The sequence below is a fragment of the Caloenas nicobarica genome, chromosome 5, assembly GCF_036013445.1.
Source record: "Caloenas nicobarica isolate bCalNic1 chromosome 5, bCalNic1.hap1, whole genome shotgun sequence".
Classification (NCBI taxonomy): domain Eukaryota; kingdom Metazoa; phylum Chordata; class Aves; order Columbiformes; family Columbidae; genus Caloenas; species Caloenas nicobarica.
In genome coordinates, this window is record NC_088249.1 from 17,348,532 (window position 1) to 17,369,628 (window position 21,097).

The 21,097-nt window shown below is 37.3% G+C and overlaps 1 protein-coding gene across 4 annotated transcripts in view; it reads left to right on the forward strand.

Annotated features, from left to right (window-relative positions):
- Window positions 1-21,097, forward strand: part of RPS6KA5 (ribosomal protein S6 kinase A5) — an 85,799-nt gene that overhangs the window by 57,443 nt on the left and 7,259 nt on the right. For all 4 annotated transcript variants that reach the window (XM_065635291.1, XM_065635292.1, XM_065635294.1 and 1 more), the window contains 7 exons: window positions 7,428-7,578; window positions 8,968-9,129; window positions 10,389-10,514; window positions 11,246-11,379; window positions 14,489-14,582; window positions 16,831-17,001; window positions 20,307-20,498. In XM_065635291.1, coding sequence (XP_065491363.1) covers window positions 7,428-7,578; window positions 8,968-9,129; window positions 10,389-10,514; window positions 11,246-11,379; window positions 14,489-14,582; window positions 16,831-17,001; window positions 20,307-20,498 — 1,030 coding nt within the window. The remainder of the gene's footprint in view (window positions 1-7,427; window positions 7,579-8,967; window positions 9,130-10,388; window positions 10,515-11,245; window positions 11,380-14,488; window positions 14,583-16,830; window positions 17,002-20,306; window positions 20,499-21,097) is intronic.

Here is a 21,097-nt window from a genome sequence, read left to right on the forward strand (position 1 = left end):
TGTATTACCCAACCTACATTTGCTTTAACTTGCAGCAGATTTAGAGAATTCAGTTTTCTCTTACTCAGTCTCAAGCCCTGAAAGCACAGTTTCCATGGCCTTTGATTTTTCTGAGTTTAAGGAAAAACATCTTCTAAATGAATCCAGGTCCTTCTTTTATTTTACCTAGGTGGGAAGTATCTTAGATATTTTTAGATAATTTTATTCCCTTGTGTGGTACAATGACTGTATGCTGTTAGATTTGAGCACGAAGTTTCGTTCTGAAATATCTAATGGACCATTCAGTTCTTCTGTCAGAAATAGTTACTGTGTGGTTTGTATGTTTTTTTACTCTTTCTAATGAGAGATTGTATTCAGTTCTTTTATCACAACCTTTTTGACAATACTGTGGACTTCTCTTTCATGGCAAGCGCAGCTTAAGTGCGCGCTTAACTTTCCCTTATGTCTCTGTCCCTCTGTCTGTGAAGAGTTGGGGGTTTTTTTTCCAAATGCTTGGTGTTATGGGTTATTAAACTTAATAAAAAAATTTCCCAGATTTATTCGAGTATCTCTCCTTTTCTAGTATACCCTCTCCCCATTCTTCTCCTTTCTTCCAAAATCTTCCTTTCATTTTTGAGAATTCTGGAATTCCATTGCTGCAGAGCCATGGATGGGACCCATCTTGAAAAGCATAGGCAAGGGCTGGGTTTGATTACAAACCCAGTATTTTCAGTTTGACCGTGAATGATTTTTAGTACTGACTTCAAAGACAGACAAATCAGTTTATGGGTGTTGACTTTTGAGGGTTTTGTCATACATACAAGGATTTAAAATGAGCATGAAATTTTGGGAGTATTATTTTGCTGCTGTGCAGCAGCTTAGAAAATCTTACCAGCTTTGGGGTAATAAACAAATAGATATCTATATTTTTCCATTTTTACACATATATACATCTATAAAATAATCTGTAGCAGTGTATGATGCCATTTTAGCATACTAATGCTAATAGCATCCTATGCTTTTCATTTGACATAGTTGGTTAGACTTTATTTAAACTTCACAGAGGATAGCTGAAATTTGACCATCCGTTAGATGCTGTGAAGATATTTTGTCCAAGATTCTGTGAGAAATCTTCTCTTAATAAAACTGTTGGGAAGATGCATAGCAGGTGTATACTGGGATTCCCTTCTTTATTCTTTTCTCTGCCTGTGAAGACTTCAGTGATTGTTGGATCTTTTAAAGGACAGAGCAGTCATTAAATCCAACTTGTAATTTGCATGGTGTCTAATGGAATTTTATCCTAGAGTATATAGCTGTCTACCTATAATATAAAGCATTTATTCTCTTAGATGATGGGAGTCCAGAGGCAAGAACTGATAGACAATAATGTAATGATGCTTTTCTAACAGATAGTAATGAGTTAGAAAATCTCTGCCACATGAAGGAAACCATTTGATGCTAGACTTCATGTGAATCACATCAGTAACTCTGCCTACAGATCTGTTGAACCTTTCAGTAAAGCAGATGATTTTAAGAAAATCTTAAGAATCGCATCAAAGTCTCTTGACTTGCCTAGAGCTTGGGGTGCACATACGGATCTGACTGCTCAAAGCGGCAGTGAAATAATCTGCCATTAGTAGTCTGAGATGATAGGGCATTCGGTAGAGTTGTTCTCAAATGTGAAGGTGAAAACTCTGCTTTGGAAGCTTGTCCCTCTGTCCTTTAACAGGGTTACAGCTTGAAATTTTCTTTTATTCCTTGAACATCAGGATGGATAAGTATCTTTTTGATGCTTATAATACAGTTCTGAGGGCACTGATAATAAACTATAACAATAACAGTTCTAGCATAAACCTCGTGTTTATGTTGGTCAGCTGTGGTGATCCTTTCATTTTTTTATGATCTCATTGTGTCTTTTACCTGGTGGAAGCAAAAAGAGCTTCAGGTTCTGCATGTTTGATGTTTTCTTATAATTTCTTCCAGAGTCAAGTTCAGGCTAATCAAAGTGGAGGGTGAAAGGTGGCTTCCTTCTCAGTATCATATGTTATATCTGTATCTTAACCAAAATAGTTTTGTTTGTTTGTGTTTTGTTTTGTGGTTGTGGGGGGTTTTTGTCTATAAAATCTTTCTTTGGTTGGCATCTAATGTTTACCACTTCCTTAGCATTTTCATCCTCCTTCCTTGTAATTAGTTTTGTTTCTCACTGTTTCTATTTTAAACAAGTTCCGTAGTTATGGTTTCCAATAATGAATTGGCATTATTTTTTTCAAGCACCCCATCTTCAGTTAGTTTTCTATAGCTTATGCTTTACTTCTCAAAATGATCACTCAGTGGATATATTTAATAATAATTTTTACAATATACCTTATAGATGGGTCAATCTAATGCTAAAAGACAAATAGATCAATAAGTCAAATTGCCAAATTGGTCATGTTGTCAGTAGATATTTTCATATTCTTTGACATAAATTGGATTTTCTCAGCTGTGTGATGCATCACAATTTTGACTAGGTCAGCTGTTTACAGAGTTAATTAAAATGAAAAATTAAGAAAATATCTTTCAGCTTCTGGTTAACAGCATATTTTCCCCTTTCATTTTATCTTAACCACTGGGAGCAATCTGCCGTCTGTGTTGGAGAACTCCCAGTGATGCTGTCTCCATAAGGCCTTTATTGAGCATTGCAAGGGCATTCCTGCCTAAATCCTGAAGATTATCACCTTGGAATGAACGAGGTCAGAATCCTCTCCAAATTCCCTTTAGACTGACATCGTAATATACACCTTTAGCACATGAGTTTTGCATTTATGGTTGGTTTTAAATACTATGCCTTCTGTAGAAGGATGTTTTATTCAGCCAGCAAACACATATCCCTTCTTTACTGCTTTGATAAAGAACAGATAAGAAACCTATGGTCAGTCTATGTAGTTTTTAAACCACCAGCTAGCATAGATCAGTGGTGGCAGCTCAGTTTTTTATAACAAAATGATCAAGTTCCTTGGCTGATTGGTCAGGCTTAGCAGCCTGCACCTGTTATACAGGAGTGGCTCTGAAGAGATTGAGAAAGAGGAGGAACATTTAAAGGTCTAAGTGTCATATCCCTACTGTATCCTCCACTCACTGAAGATCAAACATCTCTTTCTCCTCATCATTTATTACCATGACCTTCGCGTTACTGTGTACGCTCTTGGTGTGTAGTATTTGTGGGAGAAACTCAGCAGAGCTGAAGTTCCTGACAAACTGTCCCAATGGTGTTGGCTCCCAGCTCTGCAGAGTCTGCCACAGAGAGGGGTAAGGTGGCAGGGATCCAGGACTTCAAAGTGATAATCCGCTTGACCTGTGCAATGGTTGGTTTCTCTCTGAGTGTTTTCAGTACAGCCAGAGTGCTCTCATCAGCAGGGGTAAGCTCAGCTCATCCCAGCTCAGAGGGGTTGTACTAGATTAGGAGAAGCAGAAAATATGACAGTTGTCCTTCAGCACCTCTGACCACAGTTGCCACTTGGAATGCTTAATTCTTCCTGCTTACTTCTATGACTGTTATTGAGCCATGTGAACATGAGATGGACAAGAGGGGGGAGGTGATACCAAAAAGGAAAGGAAGGTTGATGCTAAAGGCCATAGCTTCTTTTCAGAAGCACAGACATCCTGGGAAGGACTTGGGACACACGCAGCCTCCTTCCTCTGGACACTTTATGGGCTACTGTTACAGCCTTGAATGACTTACCCTTCAGTACAACACTTCACTAGTGCTGTACTCATGAAGCCAGACTCTCTTCACTTGATCAATAGTCTTCACCGATATCTGCTCTCCCACTTGTTGATCCCATATGGTCTTTCATTTCTGGCAGCTTGCTTTCCATCCTCAGTAATGTGTATACAGCTTCAGATACTTGAATTTCATTATAATTTTAAGTAGTTCCTGGAACTTCTAAAGAAATTCGCTTCATTCTTCACTACTTACATAGTGTGGTTCTCTGAATCCAGAGCATCGTGAATATTTTGTATTATCAGTTCACCTCAAAAGTATTTCTGAATGGATGCCACTGGCGTATGTAAATGCAAATCACATGGAGTCTGCTTGTACAGCATGGCAAAATGCTGCCTTCTCTGCAGTGGGCTCTAGGAGGGCCAACAGATGGAAGATATCCCTCAATATAATCATAGCTTGCTTTTCACGTAGCTAAATACCACTTCATTGTTAATTCTGTCATAGCTTGCTTTTCACGTAGCTAAATACCACTTCATTGTTAATTCCGTCTATAAAAAGAAATAATTTAAAACAATGATCTTGGGAAAAGGCAGGAATTACTGGTGCTGTTGCCACAGAAGTTTTCCATTAGGTAAAATACAGTATTGTACCAAACTATCATTGGCAAAATATGTCTGCTAGTCGTTTGACAGCTATAATCTGTCCAATAGGGGATTGCTTCCCCTGATATTTTAAGGAGTGATTTCTACCCAAAGAGCAGAATGTCAAGTAATATCAAAAGTTAGTTTATAAACCTGTCTCACTGTCACCTGGGACTCTCTGCTCAGTTACCACATCAATGGTGCCACTGATTGCAGTTCCCAGGCTGACCAAAAACATGCCATATGTCACTGAAAATTTGCAATTAGAAGGGTGAGGTTTACTAGTGTCGTTACTGTTGTTCTTTTGGCTGAGAATTTTCTGATAACTTTGCAGTGCAGGGTTCTATAAAAGACTTTCCACTGCATATGTTTGTTTCACTCTCTTTTTCTTATGTGAAGGTTTGTATTTGCATCAGAAACCTGAAACACGGGCAACAATCTTATTGCTAGCACTTAGCAGCATCAGTACTACAGAGACTGATCTTCTGAGGCTGCACACAGAAATTGTGTTCATTTTTTCTCTGTTACAGATGCTACATATCATCCCAATTCAGCATTTTTTTTCAGAGACATTTTCAAATTTTTATCTGACTTGGCCATCTGTAATCTCTGACATTTTTCAGACAAGAGAATTCTCTAAAATTTCCCTTTTGGATCTTAAGGACATCCCAGAGTCTTAATCCCATTTGCTTTAGAAATCAATTGAAAAAAAATACTGACCTAGGTTTTTATTTTCCCTTTCTGAGAGCCCAAAGAGAACTTGTCTCTAGAAAGAGATTTTTACTTCTCCACCAGTCCTACAGTGTGAGAATCCTCTTGTTTAGTAATGTTTAAATTTAGTATTAACATCCCTAATTAACAAATCATTTGCCAATATTGTGCTTTCTTCTGCTTTTCTGTAAAGTGAGGTGTGTACAAAAGTTGAAGACAAGGCTTATGGTTGCTGTTACTTCTCCTAGCAGAGTGGCTGTGATTTACACCCTTATTGGCAGATCATCCTTACATCATTTGAAGATGTTATATCTTAAAACCCAGACTGTATTTTCCCAACTCATTTCAGTGTTACTTAAACCAAGAGGTTAGCTTACTTTGTCTTTTCGTTTACTTGAAATTGAATACTACGTTAGTAGAAACAACCCCTGGGATAGGTGCATAGTAAACTTGGTTTTGTCCTTCCACACTGGCAGGACAAGATTATTTAGGAAACAATCTGTTTGCATCTATTTTTGGAGTAATACAAGAAGTTACATATTTCAAGATAAAAAATTTCCCATGGGATAGCTGACTCTAAGGATATGTCATGCAATACCTTTAAACAAAATTTAGAAATGTCCTGCAGTGATCAACTTAAGCTCAATCAGAGGCATATAGCTATTGAGATTATAGTGGTGCTACAACCTCATGTAATTTCAGCAGCACAGTCTCTCATAGCTTCAAAATCTGTGTTTAGTGGAGGTACTCTGTCCTTCTATATATCATGCTTCCTGAAGACATGACAGTGAGAGTATGTATATCGATATAGAGACACCAAGTTGCAACATGAGGCAGCAATGTGCCCTTGTGGCAAAGGCAGCAGATGGTATCCTGGGCTGCACTGGACAAAGGAGTTTATCCTTCCTCTCTACTCAGTGATGGGGAGGCCACGCCTGGAGTATTGGGTCCAGTTCAGGCCTTCCCAGTACGAGAGAGACATGGACATATGGGAGAGGGTCCAGCAAAGTTGCCCTTAAGAAGATTAAGGTACGGAAGCACAAGAGGAAAGGCTGAGAGAGCTGGGACTGTTCCACCTGGAGAAGGGAAGGCCTGGGGGGGATCTCATCAATGGGGACAAACACCTGAAGGGAGGGTACAGAGAAGTGGGAGCCAGGCTCTTTTCAGTGGTGCCCAGTGACAGACCAGAGGCGATGGGCATAAACTGAAACACAGTGAACACCTCTGAACATCAGGAAACACTTTTTTACTGTGGTGGTGACTGAGCACTGACATGGGTTGTCCAGGAAGGTAGTGGAGTCTCCCTCCTTGGAGACATTCTAAAGGCTTCTGGACATGGTTGTGACTTCTGGCTCTAAGTGACTATGTTTGAGCAGGGGAGTTGGACCAGGTGACCTCCAGAGCTCCCTTCCAACCTCAGCCATCGTGTGATTCTGTATGCTAAAGGATTTTGTGTGTGTTTAGCCTGTTGATGTGTCTTTGGCATGTGTTGTCTGTGTGTGCATTATCAATTTTCCTTCAGAATCCTTAGATTCAATATCTACATCTGAAATAACTGAAGGAAAGCTTGCCTTCCTCTTCATATAAAAACTGTGGGAGCTACACATATAAAAGATAGGTATTGAAATGTGATTCTACTTAGGCTTCCAAGATGTTGAACTTCCACTAGCTTTGTTTGATGCCTCCTAGTTCTTGTATTGAAAGAGACAGCGAGGTCCCTATCCACTTTCTCTTTACCATTTCTCATTTTGAGGGGAAGATTATGCCCAGTCCCCTTAAATCTCCTTTTCACTAAGCTGGTATTCCTGGCCTCTTTTGTAGATCTTCATGTGAAACACATTCTATATTTCTGATTAATCTTGTCACTCTTCTCTAAAACGTTTCCAGTTATAGTGCCTCCTTTTGAGAGAAGGGCACGAGCGCTGCACACAATATACAAGGCAAACCTCAAATGGCCCAAGTTAGTGTTTTGTGGGTTTTTTTCTCTTTGTTTTCTAACTTTGGAATTGGTTTTGGTTTTTGGGGGTTTTTTGGGAGCTGTTAAGCATCAAGGTGATGTCTTTGTGGAGCTATCTGTTGCAGCCATGAGATTTCTTTTGAATAGCGATGGTAAGCTTAGTATGTATGAAATGAGGATTGTTTTTCTTTTGTGGGTTAAGTTACAGAATTTATCTCGTACGGATGTTGTGCTTTATGTTTTCATTTCCTCAAACCTTTCTTAATTATACAACAAACAAACAAGTTGGTCTCACATTTGTCATCCTTCTGTCTTTGGGTACAATAGAAGTTTAAGAGAAATGTTAAACACTACTAGCAGTATGGTAACTTGTCGATTTAACATTCGACACATTAAGTAATTACCAAATAATTATTACTGTTTTGTTTTACAGGAGAATATTAAAAAGCGAGCCACCTTATCCACAAGAAATGAGTGCACTGTCTAAGGATATAATTCAACGTCTCTTGATGAAGGACCCCAAGAAGAGGCTAGGTTGTGGTCCCACTGATGCTGATGAAATCAAACAGCATCCCTTTTTCCAGGTAAAACAAACAACAAAACCCCCCAGATACCACTTAGTCTACGTTAGTTCCTTTGAAATCCAAGTCTAAAGAAACTCTGTTGTTTGTTGACAGAATAGCTTAGAGGCTTGTTAACTGCATGAATAATTGCATTGAAGTTAGCATATTTATCCATATGCTTATGTAAACAGATTTTGTGCATACTGCAAGAAGGGCATAGTAGATTTTTAATGTATTCTCTCTGTTTCTAACAGTAACTTGAAGCAGCCAAAAGATAAGCTATTTAAAACAGAAGGCTTAATGGAAAACACTTAAATTATATGTTGTGTGTTGCTTTTTTTTAAAGAAAGTTTGCCACTAACATTATTTATAAAATTTGAATATTGATAAAATTCACCATTAGTGATAAATGCCTCTTCTGTATTTTCCTTTGCCTAATTAGATCTTTAGTCTTGTTTAGCAGATTTTAATTCTGTTCAGATTTCAGCGAATTAACATTTGGTTTCAAACAATGACGAAGATTGGATTTGTGAACAACATCTGTACTGTTCCATCCATTGCAATTAAAATTGTGTGCTTTCTCTGAGAAAACTAAGTATGTATTTCTGGTGCTTCTGAAGTTAATTTTTTTAAAAATTAGTGTAAGTTTTGGAGTATTTAAAGCTGGTAGTATAAATTAAACCTTTCATATAAATATTTTCGATGTCATTATCATAACGTTCAGCATGGGCAACATCTTGTGTTTTTAACTTCTGAGTTTCTTCTCATCCCTTCTGTATTTCCTTCTGTTGTAAGAGAGTGTGACAAAGTAGGGTTAAACTTCCTTTATTCATTGTTTGGTTTGGAAGTTATGTTTTTTTCCTCATATAAAACTTTCTAATCTTGAATTCATTTCAGTTCCACTCTTTTATAGTGATAAGGCCATTTTCTCAGAACTACTGTATCTGTGCTTCCCACTTCTAGCCATGCATTTAAGTAAGAATCCAGGGGCATTATGCTCTCAGGGCCCTGGAAGCTGAGATCAGTAATGAAGCACAGAAATCAGCAATGAAAAGCTGAAGATACATCATGCATGCAGTACGGTTTACAAAAATATAAATGTTGTTTCTTCTGAAATAGAGGAAGAAAATTAAGGACTGTCACATTGATTGTTTGGCTTATCTCCACTGTGAATTTTCCTTTTTTTTTTTTTTTTTTTTAAACTGGATTCTGTCTACTTACAAAGAAGTATGATACTTCCTTCCTTTACCTAAGCAAATTAGTAGGACATAATCTGAATGCTTTTCATCTGCTTGTGAAAAATAGCAAATGGAGTTAAGACTGTTTGTTTCTGGACAAGTGTCTCTTTCCAATATCTGTTTCTGTTAAATTTTCATTTGATTCAATTTTTTTTTCATGTTTTTGGTTTAGAATATGAATTGGGATGATTTAGCTGCCAAAAAAGTACCAGCTCCATTTAAACCAGTGATCAGAGATGAGTTGGATGTCAGTAATTTTGCAGAAGAGTTTACAGAAATGGATCCGACATATTCTCCTGCAGCAACCCCTGAGACTTCAGAAAGAATATTTCAGGTATTTTAAGAATTCACATAAATTTAAAAAAATCATTTATTGAACAAGCCCACAGTGTAGCGAGCTTTTCTTTTTCCTGCTTTCTAAGTTTTTGGGAACTAACTATGTAATTTCCAATCCCCAGTCCCAGAGCTGTTCAGCAAGTGCAAAATGAGAAAGGTGGAAAGAGTCCTACTGCAAACAAAAAATTCCATGTCTCTCCATTGCCAGCTGAATGTCCTACCTGCTGGGCTAAAGTCAGTCTGTCCTTTAGTGACTCTTCATAACTTAAGAGTTTTGTCATCTTGACTCATCAGCCTGGGCTACCCCCTTTCGACAACAGCAATGTAGTTTGCCCATGTCCTCGTTATGCTCTAGTTGAGATATTCCTTTGGGAAGTGGGAGCTAACTGCGGAGTTGAAAGTAGGTCTTCCACATCTTGTAGGAGTGCTCTGATTACTAGACTGCTAGATACAGATCAGTAGCAAAGCTTTTCCTACCATCTCCTCCATGCTGTTAGAGGATGATCCCTTCCTGGGTTGCACAGTCTGGATGTCAAATGGGCAGAAGCAGCTCATGTGCAGTCAGTGTGGTACCAAAGCTGCAGAGGTGAACAGCAGCTCAGATTGCTTTCTCTCTTCCTCCTCCTTGTGCTTTGTTGGTTTTTAATTGTCTTTTTGAGCAGCTTGATGCTTAGGGTAGAGGAATATAGCATCATATTTTGGAAGTTGTTAGATTTGTAGTGACTGTAGCAAGCAATTTATGCATGTCATAATACAGTCTGATTCATCCTGCAGTGGTAGTCACAGCTGTTCTTTTTATGGTACTCAAACTGGGCACATCATTAATATGAAGCTTATTTTCTGTTGCCATTTAAAAATGATTTGATGCTTACATCACAATGTAAAAACTAATTCATGCCTTAGCTTAAAGGTGTTCTGGGAAGCTAGCCAGTTTGAAATATGAGCCTTTATCACTACTGCAAAACAATGGAAGCTGAACCAGATTTTTAGCATTATTTACTAGAATTTTTGTATTATTGGTTTATCTGTAACTGTGGAGAATCATATATTAATAACTAATTCCAGGAAGATATCTGTTCACATTCAACAGAGTAATATCTACCCATCAATAAGCCAGTTACGGTTTCTGTATTATGTTACGAAAATGCTGATTTCTTTGAGAAATTCTCCTGAAACTTCTCATGTTTTGTATGCAGTATGTTAGTTTGTGTGCAACAATTTCAAGCCACGCCCTTTTCTGTTGTCTTAATGTCATAGGGATATTCTTTCGTTGCACCTTCTATTTTGTTTAAACGCAATGCAGCTACAGTAGATCCTCTTCAGTTTTACATGGGGGATGAACGACCTGGAACTACAACTATTGCCAGAAGTGCTATGATGAAGGTAATAATAGTATCAAGAGCTGAATTAATTTGGTTAACTTGGAACTGCATATAACTTTCAAAGCAGCAATCACAAGCTAGGCTACAGGTCATGAAACAGTCATCACTGGTTTATCTGTTCTCTGTAATGGCTTCTCATCTAATCCAAGCATATAATTTGCATGTGGTACTATTAAGAAGTCATTCAAGTTTAATCTGAAAATGAGATGATTGTCTAGTTTTCCAGAAGGCTGAAGTATGGTAGTAATAGTAATTTGACTCCTGATAGTTCTTATTCAGCTAACTGTTGTAGATATTTTTGAAGCTACTTTCATTATGTCAGAATTTTTTCTATGAGGTATTTGCCCAAAAGTATGCATAGTCGTGTGAAGCCTTATAAGAACACATGCTATTGTGATGTCTTCAAATGCGCACATAGTTTTGTGGATAAATGTATGTACAGCCATCTTTAATCCTGTTTGTCTGAATATTTTGTATCTTAAGCTATTGTAGTAGTAATGATTTATTTAGTGATTTTGTTTGTTTAATGTAACATAAGATTTATTCTTGTATTGTTAGAATAAAGTTTAAGCATTTTATTAAGTTGAAGTTAAGATTATATTTTATCAAAAAAGAGAGCTCTGTTACAACTTTAAATGTAGATGAAAAATTCTCATGAAACTTTACTCTTTGTCTTTGACTGTGTATAGTAAAAGTATTCTGCAGAACTAAATACAGACAGTTTCCTAACAGGACTCTCCATTTTATCATCATTATGAACTGGATCTGAAAGAGAAACCATTGGGAGAAGGAAGTTTTTCCATTTGTCGAAAGTGCTTACACAAGAAAACTAGCCAAGAGTATGCAGTAAAAATAATTAGCAAAAGGTATAAATATTCTATAAGACAATAAATATATTTTCTTTGCTTACTGTCACCCATGGATTAGAATAATGCTCACTACATTTTTGAAGTGGAAAAATAACTTTAAAATAATTTCCTATTTGAAGAATCTAAAGAAACTTACATTAACCTTATGACCTTTAAAAGATTTTGAGAATCTTTTGAAACAAAATGTTTTTCTTGTTGGGGAACACTCAAGAAGAAGCCTAAAGAGTACTTTTCTGGTTCCTAGTTGTATTCTACCTGAATTTCCCCTAATTTTGCTCCTAACCAGGGTAAGGTATAAGGCCCTCCTATTTTTAGACCTAAGTGAACTGAAGGTAGGCTTGTGCTAGCTGACTTTCCTAAGCAGCCCAATTGATTACCTAGGATATTCCTTTATAAAGGATCTGTAGCATGGGTTGCCTCAGATCTAATTAATTGTGTGTGTGTGTGTGTATAAAATCAAATTAACCTATGGAGTCGTTAAGTTGCATCTTGTCTCCTGGGTATTCTGGAGAGAACACCATGATGGAGGCAGCTCCCTTGCTTTGCACCTGGGGACCGTCTGGTCCTCTTCCAGAACAGGTACCTCTGGCAGTGTCTGCCCAGAGAGAAATGAAGACAAGGGATTCTTTGAGGGATGGATGGATTTTCAACTTCATTTTGCAGTGTTCATTAGTAACTATGTCCCTAGTGTGTTGTAAAATGCTGGCAGGAAAGGGAAAGTGTAAGTGTTCTGCTATCAGAATGATAGTTCACAGTGATCCCTCCTACTAAGACATTTGGCTGTACCTCTGTTTTTCTAGACTCTAGCAGTAACTGTCCACCAGACTGAAGTGCTTCATCACATGCTTTTTGGATAGGAAATGTTCAAGAATAAGACACCTAAATATAGGTGTCTGAGTCAGTTTTCCAAGGTCTGCTACGATTAACAAAGGCCTACTCAAAACTATTAGTGGAGCCTACAGAGCAACTTGAGTGACCAGGCAGTAGCGGTGGGATTCAGTAACTTAAACGTAGGCATCTACCTAGTGCCATTTTAGCATCTGTTGGCATCCTCTCTGTCCTCCAGTTCCCTTCAGTCTTGTGACTCCTGCTTTTATGTAGATGTCTTCATGGCTGATGTCTTCCAGGCTCTCCTATGCTTAGGCCACTGAATCTGCATTTTACAGTGAACTAGTTCACCCTGTAAAATGCATTAACTAGAATTTCACTCATTATAATGAGACCTTAGGCAGGTTTTATTGCAGTAGACACCTACATTGGCTATTTTAACCTGGAAATCTTTGCCTTGTGTCTACGTTCAAAATTTCTGTGGTGCATGCAGAGCTGCAGATCAATACTCTCATCTCATCTTAAGCTAATGGATTTCTTGTTTCTGGATAACAGTGAGCAAACTAGTATTGACTTTTCCCATAGAACTAAACTTTTAGTAATTATGTTCCTAAATGATATTACGAATTCTTTTGCTCTTTCTCCTTCATCGTGGTGGACCAGGCTAAATGAAGATAAGAAGTGGTCTGTATACAGAGATCTTTTTAGGATCGCAGGCTGTGAGCAGACTCTGAGCATGTTTGTGTAGTATTTAGAGGCAGCAATAAACCCACACTCTGGCTGGACACAAACCAGCCTTGAATAAGAAACTGTTAAACTGTAAATAATATTGCTCTGAAGACCACATTAGTAACCCTTGCTAAAACAAAAAGGATAATAGGTTTCTAGTAACTTCTTTGCCTCAAAGTCAGACAGTCTTTCGCTCCTACCCATCAAAGGTGCCAAAAAAGTGAATCCTACACCTAGGCAAACTTTCTCATGGTACTTGAGGTGAAAGCTCAGATCAAGAGTTCCTCTGTGGTGTTGCTTTATTAGTAGTGCTGAGCCTGCCTCCAACAATTTGAGGTTTATCTGTGTGTCTGAAGGCCAGTGAAACAGTAGAGTCCTGTAAACTTGCTTGAATGACTGTTTTAGAGCTTCCCATTTGTTTTTCATGGTATTGTTTGTTTAAAATCCAAGATGGTAACTATTTCTAGAGGGGAAATTCTCAGAAGAGTCTGCGCACAAATTTCAAAGGTTTGTGTTCACCTTTTTCATCTGTCTCCTGATAGTAGTTTATAGGGGAAAGACTATCTGAGTCAGGTTTTTTAATTTCTTAAGGAACTGGAATCACTTTCAGTGTAAACAAAATCATCAGCAGAGATGCAGGTAGAACAGCTTAGTTTACTTGTTGATTATATGAAGCCTGCAGAAAAAAAGAACTCTCTTGCACAAAATTCTCATCACAATTCTGGTCCTAATTAGGGAAAAAAAAATGCAACCAAAAATGAAGAGCACGTGTGGTGAGAGAAATTCTGCCATTCTCTAAGTCCGTATGGGATTAGCCTTTCTTGGACAGAGTTTTGGCAAAATTTTTCAGGCATTATTTACCCAAAATAAATCAACATACGTATTTAGTGGAAAAGAAAATGTTCTGCTCTGTCCCCATTCACGTAGTTTTTATGATGATCACTCTGTTCACTTTTTTTGGCTATAGATTTCAGTACGTCGAAGAGAATTTGTGCGATGATTTTTGCTCCGGAGTTAGTCTCTTCTTGTCTCTTCCATTTCGGACTTTTACAATGGCCTGTTTAGGATTTCATTTATATAACACAGTCCATATATAGATGATGTTACTCTTTCTTCTAGTAGGAGCTCACTGTTCCCATCCAGCTTTGGAAATACTTGTCTCCTATAAGAATGGAAAAGGATTGGGCCAATAATTTTAGTCTTCAACATAAAGCTGAAGTAACAAGTATTTATAGGAACAGAGGTGAAGTCAAATTGCCCTGGACTTAGGGAAAGGTTTGTTTTAGATATAAGCTATTCTGTAATTTCAGATTTTGCTGTAGCAACTTGCAGGTGCATCAAAAACATTGTTTGATTTGTGTGTGGTTTTTTTAATGTCCTAACTTGGAGAGTTTTGCTCAGCTTACTTTGAATATACTTTGAATTGTTTTCAAGTGGTTGTAATATCAAAAAATCTGGATTGCAAGCAATTAAAAAAATAGGTGTAACGCTTTGAATGTGCAATTTGCTCGGTAAAATTGGTACAAAAATGACTGCTCCATTTTTCCAGAATGGAAGCCAACACCCAGAGAGAAATAACAGCGCTGAAACTCTGCGAAGCACACCCGAATGTAGTGAAGTTACATGAAGTTTTTCATGACCAGGTATTTTGAAGAAACTGTCATCAGCATTTGCCATGTGTTTTCCCAAGAAGTTTTAGGAGTTATGCATACTGTTACTGGGGAAGCAACTGTTTTTCATAGGGCTTTTGTCCAGTCAGTGTAGAAAATGAAGCAGGAGTTCTGCATTCAAGGGAACTTGCAGTTACTCTAGGAAATCAAAGAAGTATTTGGAAGAAATAGAGTTCTGGTTCTGTCCTTGGTCTACTTTGTTAACTGTCTGTATATTCGTTGCCCAGTTTCCATACCTGTGATACTGAGGTAGCTAGTCATCTTGGTGTTGTCATGAATCTTAAAATAATATTTGTGAAATAATTTGGAAATCTTGCATATGAAGATTACATATCTTAGATTTTTTGCTTACACATTAGTAACTTAATGGAGATAACCAAATAGCTTGCTGAATTGTTAGATATGAAAGCAGAGCCTCTATTTGAAAATATATTGAGATCAGCTTAGGGTTTATTTAGATACCTTAGTTGTCTTTTTCTTAGTGTAGTGCAAGCTCCACAGCATGTAATAAGCCATAATTTGATCTGACTTGGAGGCTGGCCCTGGTTTGGACTGGGGGTTTGGACCAGATGTCCTGCAGAGGTCCCTTCCAACCTAAGCTTCTCTGCGATTCTAGCCTATGATTTTGTAGTGGAACGTGGGCTCTCTTGCCTCCCCATGTATCCCAGTCTATCCCCATCATGCTGTTTGTACAAGGAGCAGCAGAGTGCTCATGTGGAGCACTTCTAAAATGAGCAGAGGATGAAAAATCTGTACTGTAATTTTTAATGATAAGGAAACCTTTTTTTTTTTTTTTGCGTTTATGTACAGTACAGGACACTTTTTTCCCCCTTTCCTTTAAGTAAAATGGCTATACTCAGGAATATCTAAAAAAAAAGTTCTTTAGATTGCTCTGCAACTGAGTAGGCTCCTCTCAGCCAGCCAGCCCATGGCATTTTCAGTTGCTCCTGGTAGCTCCCAGGTGTTATCTTCCACATTACTCATGCAAAATATTCTTAAGACCAGAACTGATAAAAATTTTCTAGTTTTGACATTTCTGCAGTTTGTCTTGAAAAGAAAGAAGTTTCACACTTTAACTTGCTCTGGTATTGGTCTGATCAAATTTTTCATTATTGATCTGACCATAAAGTATTGGGTTGCAGTATTTTTTGGTGAGCCAGACGCTTTCTAGTAGAGAAAAGTCTCTTCATCCTTTCCAACTTTCCTGTCAACTATTCCCAAGACAAAAAGAAAGTTTTTCAGTGTAGGATATCTGACAAGCACTGCTAGCAAGGAGACTAGTAGACACCTTGTTTGTTCTAAGTGTCTTTCTGCATGGCTCTGTTTCTTGATCTAAATGCTGTGCACCTTCTGGTTTTGACTATTTCTTTGAATTTCATTTTTTTACCTCTTCCTAGAACTTACTTTCTTTGCCTGCAAATGTTACTTTTGTTACTGTCATTCAGAGAAGGAAATGCTAGAAGCCATCGCGTGCCTACATCCATTGCCCATTGAGAATGCTAACCTCACTTTCCTGTCCTGAGAAGTCTGCTGGTTTTTTAATAGCAAGTCATTTGAATTGCCATTGATTGTGTGCTAATGTCTTATAATCAAGGAAGTCACTAATTGATTTTCTTGAAAAGAACAACCATCTAAACAACCATTACTTTCTTAATTTAAAAAAAAATACTCTTTAATATTTGGGAAAATGTCTATCGTGATTCTAATGATAGAGTTGCTTTGACTACTACTCTGCAGGCCGTGAAATCAGAAGAAATTCTCGGTATTCTTTGATTTCGCAATAAAGTTTCAGGGTGTTTTTTAAGGATTTGGTAGCATTGAATGGCTAACTCCCTATGTATGTTAATAGAAATGTATCTCTGCATCAGAACAGGCTTAAACAGCAAAAGTCTGGCTTTTTCCAGCTTTATTTTTTTAGCCTAAAGAAAGGCATTTCATCTCCCTACAAATTAATCCATTTACATGGAGGCACAGTGTTTTTGCAAATAAATGCAGGTGAACATGGGGAAGACATAACATTGTTCAGTCTCAATGAGATTGATGGGAAAAATGTCATCTGATTTGCAATTTGGTGCTTCTTGTTGACCTTCCAAATTGTTATGAGCAGCAGTTTTATTTCTTCAAACTTTGAGAACCTATCAGAATAGCACCTAGCTCCTGAATGCATGTTGGTTTGTAATGTTACATTTCTAACCTCCCATATTTTTCTTTATTGTTTCAGCTTCACACATTTCTAGTAATGGAATTGCTGAAAGGAGGAGAATTGCTTGAACGCATTCAGAAAAAGAAACATTTCAGTGAGACTGAAGCCAGTCATATTATGCGCAGACTTGTTTCAGCAGTGAGCCATATGCACGATGTAGGAGTAGTCCATAGAGATCTGAAACCTGAGGTACAGTGACTTGCTTATGTATGTTTAGTCATTAAGTGATTAAAAATCTGGAATGTGGCATATTTCTCCAGCTTTTATTACAGATTTTTCTACTTCTATAATAAAATGCTATCGCTTAGCAAATTCTGTAGATATTATCTTCACAAGTAAAAGTAACTGTTAGGAAATATTTTTAATTTTGTAAGCAATTTAAACTCTTGTTCAAGAACATTCTTCTCCTACTTGGGGACAGTTTTTACTAGTGGTTAAAGTATGTATTTATTGTATGAAACAGTTCACAAGCAGAGCTAGGTTGCTTGGGTACTTTGCCTCCACATTTCTACCTTTTGTTTGATCTTAATTCCCTCAGCAGAGCTTCTTTTCAGGGTGGTTGTGATACCCTTGTGCTGTCTTCTCTCCCAATTAAACACAAAATGAACCATAAGCTAATGCAGCCAGCTAATCAAGATGTGTGGCTTGAGTTCAGTGAGTTTAGTGGTTTCCCAAAAGAAACAATTTATTTAATATGTATCTTTCAATAATTACTTGTTTAGGTATTTTTATTATGCAACAACATCTTGCCTTCCAGACAATTCAGTTTACTATGTTAAGGGTGACCTCTGGCTTTGTTCTGCTTCCTGGAGCCAATATTGGCTCCTTTTTCTTTCCCAACAACAGGCTTGGATATGTGTTAGTTTTCTTTAGCCCAAGAACAGTGTCGATAGATGTTAGTTCATCCAGTAAGGATGTTATATTGTGTTGGTGATTACAGTCATCATACCTCAGGAAATAGCTATTCTTTTTGTACCTGGAGTCTAAAATGATCTACCATTCCTACTGATGTTTCATCCTTTTATAACATACCTTCTGGTATATTACAAACTTACTTCTTTTATAGTAATTCCAGTTCAACAGATAAAGAAATCAGATAGGTGTTGGTATTAAACTGGTTTTGAAAATCAGTCCGAAATATATGTGTTTGAAAACATCTCTGTACTGGAGTCTCGGTACAAATTAAACAATTTTATAAAGAAGGGCTGTTGTGAAATTCTAAGGTGTCCGTTGAAACTGTGACTTTTGAAAAAGGTTTCTCTGCTGAAATCATAAAGGAAAGAAAACAGCTTTTGAAAGAAGTCATTATTCAAAGGACAAAACCCAGAAATCCTTTCTCTCTTCCTATTCTCATCATTTTAGTCTTATTACCATCTTGAATATAAAGGCTAGATTCTGTAAAGCAGTGCTTCAGCTGCATGGTAAATGAGGCAGTCTTCAATTCCACATCATGTTCAAGAACAGAAGTCTGGGAAGTCCAAGTAATGAAGGGTTAGCAGACAGCTTGCAGAATGCATTGCCTCCACAAGGTTGGACTTCAGCAGCCTGTCTCCTTCCTGCTTGTTGTTTTGAAAGTTACTATTTTAGGTTCAGGCATGAACTTAGTATGGGATATGCAGGCTTCCCAATATAGATGTGGTTCGTTCACCATTCTGTAAAAAGATATAATAGGAAATTTTGTTGCTTTGCTAACAATTCCAAGCAGATTTGTTTGATGTTCAACTTTGACATCTAATGCATACTGAGAAGTCTATTTTAAAAAATATGGCTGGTTACAAGTCACTAAGGATGAGGCTTTTAATTGTTGCATGGACTGGCAGGCTCTTCTGTTTCAGCAACAATAATTAGATCACATATATTGTTCTGCAAAATAGAGGATAAGTACTCCATAGAAAACAGAAAATTCACAGAAACAAAGAATTTGTGTAGCATGTTTGACCATTTGGAACCTCTCAGTAGAGGATTTGACGACTGTTTCTGTGATCATTAGTCTGTAAACTGTGTTGTAAAAGTGTTAGAAAAAACCACACCAATGTTGATAATGTTGTTTATATACCCTTAAAATACATGTAGAATATAGCTTTAAGTATGGATTTTTGTGAAACACACTTCATTTACCTATTCAGCAAAGTAGTCTGAACCCAGCTTATGACATTTAGACTGCAGCTTTCTTTCTGTACAAAACCAATCTCATTTTTGTCATAAGAAAGGATATATTTTCAAATCAATGTTACTGCAGTTATTTATTTACTTGTTGGCTATATAACATCACTGTAGAAAAAAAAGGCAATTGTATTAATCACCTATGCTTATCATGTTAATATTTTTGCTGAAATTAGGCTTTCTTCAGATCCATTTTACACAACATTTTAATATGGAAAACTGACTTTTCTGATTGTGCATTAAGCTACAGCAGCAGTACAGAATGCAAAAAATACTGTTTTGTATCAGCTATTCTCTTTTATCCATAATGAATGCTCTCAGGTTCTCCTTATTGATCTGCTTGCAGTCTAGCAATCATTTTTTCCCCTTCTTAATGAGTTTGACTTTGTGTTGAGTCGTTCACCTTTTGTATTACAAAATCTCATAGGACTATAGGATTTCTAATGTTGAGACATTTTCTAGCATTGCATAGATTAAACAGCAAAGGCAACAGCAAAATTCTGCTCTCCTCTCTTCTCTCAGCAGTTCAAGGGGGGAGTAGAAATATTTTATAATTCATCTTGGCCTCAGCCAGTTCTCCTAAGACTTAGTTTCACTCTTGTATCTTTCCTGACAAATTTAAACACTCAGGGAGAAGAAGAGCAGGTTGTCTTAAATCTTCTTCCAAACCGATAAAAACTTGTCTGTCTTCAAGTCTGAGATGCCGCGTTCCAGTCTGTGAGGCTGGAATTCTCAGGGGCTGCTGCACCGAAGTTTCTTTACCTTGGTGTAAGGAGTAGGCCGGTGGTTGGAGGTTGGACTCCTGTGCGACCTTCAGTGCTTGAACGCTGTTGGTCCCAGGTCTCTTCCAGAAAACATGTCCATACTGACTTTGAGATCCACGCCAGACGGCAGTGAGGACAATGCTGAGCTATTGGTGCGCTTTCTAGTCCTCCATCCTCACTTTCAAATTATTCTTTTGCCTGATTGTGCTCACGGCAACCTGGCTTCAGTGTGTTACCACTTGAGGACCAGAGATTCTTCAGTGTTCCCCAAATTGTTTTCCCCGCTGTTCTCTGCTGAATACCCGTTCTCATTAATAGTCTCAGACAGAACTGTCCTGCCTTGCAGATATACAGGAGGCAGGTAAACACAGCACATTTTCTTAAATCCCAGAGTACTGTTAGTTCTACTTTTCCATTTTTTTTTCCCCACTCTCTCTCAATTCTACTTTTCTCTAGATAATGGGAAGTTTTCTGTAATAATAAATGTAGGGGAAAAAACCCAAACTATTAAGTATTCTAACCAATTTTCTACTCAGTGCTGGTATTGATTTTGTCTTTGCTTTTCAGAATTTATTGTTTACAGATGAAACTGATAATTCAGAAATAAAAATAATTGATTTTGGCTTTGCTCGTTTAAAACCACCTGATAATCAGCCTCTTAAGACTCCATGTTTTACTCTTCATTATGCTGCCCCAGAGCTCTTGAATCACAATGGTTATGATGAATCTTGTGATCTGTGGAGTTTGGGAGTCATTTTGGTGAGTGATCAAGGGTTTTTATTGTAACTTTATTGTATGTATTTACTTTTTGTTCAAATGCAAAGGATTTGACACAGTTTCAGACTTGAATTGGGTAGAAGCTGAATTCAAGTGAGGTAAAAATACTGCTGCCTAAATCATAGGTTTTGAAGACAGATGTTTTCCAGGGGTGGAGATTTTTTTTTTCCTAAGCAGTAAATTAAATTCAACATTTCTGGGAATAGAAAAAAATACTTGATACAGTCTCAATTTTAAAAAGATGTATTATTGTCAGGAGATTTTACAAGCATCCAAGTAATCTTCCTACATTATGAATTCAGAAAACAAATCTGCATTCTGATTTGCAGAAAATTAATTTCAATAGATATAAACTGGGTAGAAATACCATTGTGTTTTGTTTGTAGTTTTCTGAAACATACAAATGTTTTTTCTAACAAGGACTCCAGAGAAAGCCTTGGCATATTTTAAATTTTCCGTGGCCTTGAAGTTATGCTAGTCCAAGTTTTATTGCATAATGCTGGTGAAGCAAACAGCAGCACTCCATATTTATTATAGTAATAAGGTTGTCAATAAATACGCTGTTTGTTAATACTACTTTT